Raw genomic sequence first — 7,789 nt, 5'->3', positions numbered from 1 at the left:
ATGATCTCTATGACTCTATCCATCAAATTATTTTGTTATTAAGCCAAAGCCTTACGCTTATATCATCAGCTTATGCTTTCATGTAGGCCAGTCATCAGTCATGGGAGTTGTTTCGTCATGGTCATCCTTTTTTTAGACAAAAAGAAAAGCTCTAGTTAATTTGATTTATTAAAGAAACTTTAAGCCAATGCATCTGGTTTCTTCTTTTAATTTGATTTATTAAAGAAACTTTAAGCCAATGCATCTGATTTTTTTTCCTCTAACTAGCTAGTTAATTAGTCTTGGAAAATGGTTAACACATTAATAGTTATTTTTCTTGGCTTAGTGCCTTTAAACCTTTTACTAGCTTTAGAAACAACTCAATTGTAAAACCTTGCAAGCTTAATTCACTTGAATCTCTCCAATATGGAACGTATATCATGTTCCTTTCGTACTGCATTGATTACTCTATTTGTTTTTAACTTGTGATATTTTGAGTAACGCAACAGACAAACCATTACAATCGCCATAATAATCATCTTATCTATACTATTAATCAGTACTTGTTACCATCCCCCTAAATTGTGGTTGAAATGAAACGGTGAGACTCTCTCGTAAGTACGTTACTCTCACGTGTTAATGCCCTCCTCTATTACTCTTTCTTTTTGTTTTTCTTTTAATTCATTTTATTTTGTTTTTTTTTTATGCTTTGGGAGAACCTACTAGTGGTGAATTCAGTTGTTGGTGCATGTTAAGTAGTCCCGATCAGTTTCTTTACTAGTGCTCGGTAATCTTTGGTATCTAAATGTTCTACTATTGATCTCTATCCATCAAATTATTTTGTTGTTAAGCCAAGCCTTACGCTTATATCATCAGCTTATGCTTTCATGTAGGCCAGTCATCAATCATGGGAGTTGATCGTCATGGTCATGTTCATCCCTTTTTTTTGTCGTACTCATCCCTTTTTGAGACCAAAAAAAGCTCTTTGGAACAAGTCTTCTTTTGATTTGATTTATTAAAGAAACTTAAAGCCAACGCATCTGATTTTTTTTCCTCTAACTTAACACATTAATAGTTATTTTCTTGGCTTAGTGCGTTTAAACCTTTTACTAGCTCTAGAAACAACTCAATTGTGAAACCTTGCAAGCTTATTTCACATGAATCTCTCAAATGTGGAAAGTATACTATGTACCTTTCGTGCTGTATTGATTACTCTGTTTGTTTCTAACTTGTGATTTTAGTAACGCAGCTGGTCCAACAGACAAACCATTACAATCGCCATAATAACCATCTTATCTACTATCAGTCAGCACTTGTTACCATCCCCCTAAACTGTGGTTGAAATGAAACGGTGAGACTCCCTCCCAAGTACGTTACTCTTAGATGTTAATGCCCTCCTTTCTTTTGCTCTAAACCTCACTGGTGCAGAAATTTTCTTCCTTGGCTCTCTTAATCATATCCTCTTGAATTTTTTTTAATTTATTCCCAACATATTTGTAATTTTCTTCTCCTTAAAAGCTGATGCTTCTTCTGTAGCCAACCAACTCTCATCACAACATTGAGAAAATAGAATCTTCAAATAAAGATGGATGAACATAAAACCCCACTCTTGTCTAATGATCAATCATCATCATCATCATCATCATCATCATCATCCGTGGTGGCTTCATCTTTGAAATGGGTATTGAAAGTTGTGATGTCTGTGATATTTGTGACTTGGGTTGTGTTCCTTTTGGTGTACCCTGGAACACTCGGCGATCAACTCGTCGCAAAATGGAATGCTCTCTCCTCCAAAAGTCTCTATGGCCTCACAGGTTACATTATGTACCATCACTTTTGCTTTGTTTTCTCCGATAATTGTTTACCATCTCATAATTGTCTAAAATTTGCAGGAAGCTTGTTCCTAATTTTTAGTGGTCCGATTCTTGTTATCTCCGTCTTAGCTTCTCTCTATCTCATCATCTCTGGGGAAGAGAAGGTCTTCACCAAGTAAGTTTGGTTTGAGATTCTTTAAACTATTTCATTGAGTTGAATGTCACATACAGTGGTAAAGCATATTATAATATAAACCTTTAAGTAACTGTATAATGATATTGTTGATGATAACAAAGTTACATTCTTTTTGGTTTCTGTTCTTCCATAAACGTGTGATTTGGTGATTGTGAAGGAAGAAGATATCGAAATTCCCAAGGTTAAGGCTATGGACATTTCCTGTTCTTGTGGATGGACTATTTGGAGTTGTTTCTGCAGCTGAGTTTCTTGGGATTTTGGTCTTCTTTGTTTTCTTCCTCTGGGCTATATATGCTTATGCCTTGAGGAACCTCAGCCTTGTTGAATTATTCCATGTGCTTCCTGTCGAAAAAAGGTTCTTTTAACTCATTTCCTTCTTTTTTGTTTCAGCTTTGTTTTTTTTTTTTTTTTTGTCTCATACCAATCATTATTTGTGTTGTGTGTGTTCAGGGTTTTTCTGCTGGAGGTAACGGGTATGCGTTTTGGAATGATTGGATTGTTGGGTATGGTGTTTTTGTTTCTTCCAATCTCCAGAGGTTCAGTTCTTCTCCGTCTTATCGATATCCCTTTCGAGCATGCTACAAGATATCATGTTTGGCTTGGTCATACCATTATGGCTTTCTTCACCTTACATGGCCTCTGTTACGTTGTTGGATGGACCATTCAAGGTCAACTTTTAAAGAGTGTAAGGTTTCTCTAACATCATCTAATCTTGACATGATAGTAAGGCCTAGTTTATTGAATAATAATACCAATAGGTTTTGAGATGATGTTATCACACACACAGTCTTATTTATATTTTTTACTGTGTTCTATATTAAAGTTTAATTATCACTACTTATTCCTCTCAGTTATTTGAATGGGAAGCTAATGGAATTGCTAATTTACCTGGAGTTATTACTCTAGTGGCTGGTTTACTGATGTGGGTCACGTCGCTTCACACCGTGAGAAAGCTTTACTTTGAGCTCTTCTTCTACACCCATCAACTATACATTGTCTTTGTGGTCTTCTTGGCACTTCACGTTGGTGAATTCTTGTTCAGTATAGTTTCTGGAGGAATATTTCTTTTCATTCTTGACCGTTTCTTGAGGTTCTGCCAATCCAGAAGGACTGTAGATGTAATCTCTGCAAAGAGTCTACCCTGTGGAACTCTCCAACTAGTCCTTTCGAAACCACCAAGTAACAACTCTGTTTAATCTCTCTCTGCCATTTACCTCTCTAATCTAAAAGCATTTTACTGACTTCGTTCCTCTCCGATTTTTTTATAACCAGATATGCGATACAATGCGCTTAGCTTTATCTTTCTTCAAGTGAGGGAACTATCAGGCCTACAATGGCATCCTTTCAGTGTTTCATCAAGCCCTTTAGATGGGGACCATCATGTTACGGTTCTCATAAAGGCTCTTGGTGGATGGACTGCAAAGCTTAGGGACCAGTTGTCAAATATATATGAGGCAGAGAATCAAGACCAGCTCATTTCTCCTCAGTCATATCCCAAAATCACAACTTGTGTGGAGGGACCTTATGGCCATGAATCTCCATACCACTTAGGGTAATGCGTTTTTAAGTCTACTTGAACTGTTTCAATGCAATAAGCTTTAGCTTGACTCAAGAAAGGTTTATTGCTGCGTGCAGGTATGAGAACCTGATCTTAGTAGCAGGAGGAATCGGGATCACGCCATTTTTTGCCATCTTAAGTGATATCCTACACCGTAAAAGAGATGGGAAACCTTGTTTACCGAGTAAGGTTTTAGTTGTCTGGGCCATTAAAAACTCAGACGAGCTCTCTATTCTCTCAGCAATTGATATACCTTCCATTTGCCCTTCCTTCTTTAAGAAACTAAACCTTGAAATTCACATCTATGTCACACGACAATCCGAGGCTCTCTTGGTAAGTCTAATTACATGTATAAGATTTTTTGGTATCTGCAATGGGTCTTATTTAGTTTGTTGATCTCTGCTTTGTTTCATGGTTATAACAGGAAGATGGGATGGTTCACAAGGTGGTGCATCCTTCTGTCAAGCCAAAACAAACCAACGGGTGTCCCATGTCGGTTCTAGTAGGTACAGGGGATAACATATGGTCTGGACTGTACCTAGTTGTTTCCACCATTGGGTTTATTGCAATGATCACGTTGTTGGACATCTTTTACATAAACAAATACAACATAACGACATGGTGGTACAGGGGACTTCTGTTTCTTGTTTGTATGGTTGCAAGTGTGCTGATTTTTGGAGGTCTTGTGGTTATTTTCTGGCATCGCTGGGGTCACAAAACCAGTCAAGTGGAAGCAAATGGCAATGACAACGTAGCTTTGAATGTAGAAGAACCCCATAATCCATCTGCAGAAGAGCTCAAAGGCTTGGAGATAGCAGAAGATGTCCAGAGTTACACCACGATGCGTTATGGCACCAGACCGGATTTTAGAGGTACAGTTTTGAAGATTCAGATTACGGTTTATAGATTAGTAGATTAAGATTACAGTTTTATACATTTAGATTACAAAAAAAATAACGTTACTATCTTGTGATTGCAGAGATATTTGAGTCGTTGAATGGGAAATGGGGAAGTGTGGATGTTGGAGTGATAGTATGCGGTCCAGCGGCTCTTCAGGTGACCGTAGCCAAAGAGATACGGTCACATAGCATCTGTCGATCGGCGAATCATCCTCTCTTCCACTTCAACAGCCACAGTTTCGATCTCTAGGCTAGTTAAGCTTTCAAGAGGCAAGAACATTATATGATAATGTGAAGTAAAAGTATATCTGTATAGTTTAGATAAGGGTACCCTTTAGATAATCGCAGTCTGTATGTATTAAAGAAACAGCTATGGTTGATATGTGTATGTTTTTATCTTTCAATTTTTTATGTATAAGAACAAGTAATCAAAATGTATGAGCATGCATCTTCTACTGGTATTCATTTGTACATTGGGGACATATAAAATATAATTAAATGCAAGCTGATAAGGCATAAAATTACATAGCTGGGCATATTATTTATTATTATTATTTTTTTGGATTTTTCTTTATAAATTGAGATATATTCATATTTTAAAAAATCATTAGTCGTTGAATCGAGAACAATTCTGGAGGTGACACATCAATTAAAATCAATAGCCTATCAAAATATAAGAATTAATACAGCTCACCCAAAAAATTGCCAAGCTCGAACATAAACAAAAATTGTCGTCCATGAAAATCACTAAATATCTCGATTCCAACTTCTTCTTTCTAACGCTGCAATTTGAAAGCATAAAAATCTTCTTAAGCTAGAGCATAATACTTCTTCTCTCCGATGAAAATCTATTTCATGATGACTCAATTTCATCTTCTGCTTTCTTATTCGATTTCTAATTTGATTTAAAGCATATTATGCTTTCTTCTCCGATGAGAATCGATTCACATTGCCTTGTGCTTGATTTATTCTGGTAAGAGCATGATCTACTTTGAGTTGCTAGGTAACAAATTTGGTCAGAAGAAACGGAAGTAATAAACAGAAATTTTCATCTTTGCTACATCTTCTCCGATTTGAGAATTGAGAGATGGATGGTAAACTCCGATTTGTTAGCCTCTTTTTGTATTAGTTCTCAGTCACTCACGTCGTCCTCAATGCTTGTGTTAAACTTCAATAATCCTCTGTCTATTCATTCTCATTTCCTAGATTTTTTTCTAATATGTTTGTGTAGCAATTCTTAGTACAATAGATTGATCCAGAAAAATAGATATGATGTGATTTGTTTAAAATTATTATCGTATGTTACAATTGAGGTTCTTTAAGGGTTTATGATTAGGGTATATTCAAAAACTGGGTTTACAAGAAGAGAAAACTGGGTTCCAAGTAGCCTCATTGGTATTGATTTGGGTCTTTATCGCTTATCTGTTGACATTAAAAGAGTAACTAACATTTCGAATGCTGGTCCATTTGTCATTTTTCTTAATTGTTAACTGCATATGTGTGTTTAGCACTTGACTTGTCTTTACATGTTGGTCCTATTTTTCTGGCTATTTTCCCTCCAAAAAAACATGATTTCTGACTTATGCTTATATTTTGTCCTTATACAACATTAACGTGAGAACATGATGATGTGGGTATTTGTCTATGGATCTCTTGTGTGGATCCCATGATTTCACTATGATGAGAGAGTGTTAGGTTTCATCAAGGGATATAAATGTGTCAATGACTTTGGTAACTCTATAGTCTTTGTTTAAGGATTTCACTACGAAGCCGCAAAACAAGTCACATACCAAACCGTAATTGTTTAATCTGAGTTTAGTCTAGAGCATAGTGTTTAATGTCCGGTAGATATCTCATCTGGTTTAATGGTATATATTGAGAAGCAGTAACATGTTTTGCCTTATTACACAGGTGGGGTCCAAGATGTTCTTAGGGGTCACTGCATCAGTGACAAGCTGGGGTGCATATGAGACTTGCTGCCCTATAAATAATAGGAATGGCGAACTAGAACCTCATCCTTTAATGGGTTGATGTATATTTGTCCTATTCGTAAAGACCCCGACCTTGCGTCAGGAAAAGTGGAAACCGGTTCTACACCGTAAAGGAATTGTGTGCCCAATCACTAAACCAATCTTTAGTCAATAGGAGCCCTACTTCCCTCGACCTCATCACTTTAATTGTTGCGCAAGTATAATCTTGGAGGACTTCCCAATACTTGCCAAGGTCTTTACTACTGTAATGTCGTAAGTGGAGTCATTAGAGGAGCTTTGGAAATGGTCAGTCTCCTTTTTATTCCTATTTTTATGTTACATAAATTGCGTTTTTCAAACTTCTCATACAAACAGACTCCCTAGAAAATGAAAATGACCTTCTCTTACTCCTCAATTACCATGTGTAGAAGAACATCTTTGGGCTGAGTGCTTATGTTCTTTTATCCGTCTCCACAATGATCATGTTTCGATGATATGGACGTGTGATGTTCTTCGAGGGGATGATGTTGCAGGAGAAGCTACTGAAACAAGTCTTCCAACTATTTAGATGAAGCATTTGTTGATATATGTGTCTAAGCAAAACAAAATTGCATATAGTTAATGAATTGATATATGTATATTTAGATGAAGCATTCATTGCATTTTCACGCTCAAAAGTATTTATCAAAATATGCAAAACAGTCGCAAACAACAATTAAAGAGAAATCAAAACATCTTCGGACAATAATATAATTGCTAATGTATCTAAAAGATTCAAACAATTTTAATTTAATTTTGATTGCAGATATAAACCTATATCATTAACAGATGAATTGTTATTTAAAATGATAATGAATTTGCTATTTCTTAAAGTGTTTTCATTTTAAATGTCCTAAAACAAGAGTCAACTAGCTAGGAATCGAACCATGCATTATATTGGTTGGAAACAAGTAAACCGCATTATAAACAGTACAGAAACGACGTTTGTATAAATGGGCGGCACTAAAATAATGCGTATCGTTTTAAAATAGTTTCTATCACATTATTTTTGGGTTAGAACTCCTATTTTTGAAAAGCTTTACGTATCCAGCCATGCATAACGAGGAANTTATCAAAATATGCAAAACAGTCGCAAACAACAATTAAAGAGAAATCAAAACATCTTCGGACAATAATATAATTGCTAATGTATCTAAAAGATTCAAACAATTTTAATTTAATTTTGATTGCAGATATAAACCTATATCATTAACAGATGAATTGTTATTTAAAATGATAATGAATTTGCTATTTCTTAAAGTGTTTTCATTTTAAATGTCCTAAAACAAGAGTCAACTAGCTAGGAATCGAACCATGCATTATATTGGTTGGAA

General features: G+C 35.6%; 1 protein-coding gene across 1 annotated transcript; it reads left to right on the top strand.

Moving 5' to 3' along the window:
- LOC104725475 (ferric reduction oxidase 7, chloroplastic-like) lies at positions 1,406 to 4,907 on the top strand. The gene is made up of 9 exons (XM_010444141.2): positions 1,406 to 1,793; positions 1,872 to 1,968; positions 2,147 to 2,344; positions 2,440 to 2,674; positions 2,841 to 3,168; positions 3,262 to 3,541; positions 3,625 to 3,880; positions 3,972 to 4,419; positions 4,527 to 4,907. The coding sequence occupies exons 1-9, from the start codon at positions 1,565 to 1,567 to the stop codon at positions 4,694 to 4,696; spliced, it is 2,241 nt and encodes a 746-aa protein (XP_010442443.1). The 5' UTR covers positions 1,406 to 1,564; the 3' UTR covers positions 4,697 to 4,907.

This window comes from Camelina sativa, chromosome 11 (genome assembly GCF_000633955.1).
Source record: "Camelina sativa cultivar DH55 chromosome 11, Cs, whole genome shotgun sequence".
In the NCBI taxonomy this organism is placed as follows: Eukaryota; Viridiplantae; Streptophyta; class Magnoliopsida; order Brassicales; family Brassicaceae; genus Camelina; species Camelina sativa.
This window is presented reverse-complemented; position numbering and strand designations above follow the sequence as displayed.

What these genes read in the sequence shown, in the direction of transcription:
- LOC104725475 (XM_010444141.2), top strand. Translation starts at nt 1,565, where the DNA reads ATGGATGAACATAAAACCCCACTCTTGTCTAATGATCAATCATCATCA. An exon ending in AAGGTCAACTTTTAAAGAGT is followed by an intron (nt 2,675 to 2,840) that starts GTAAGGTTTCTC and finishes TATTCCTCTCAG; the next exon opens with TTATTTGAATGGGAAGCTAA. An exon ending in AGTCCTTTCGAAACCACCAA is followed by an intron (nt 3,169 to 3,261) that starts GTAACAACTCTG and finishes TTTTATAACCAG; the next exon opens with ATATGCGATACAATGCGCTT.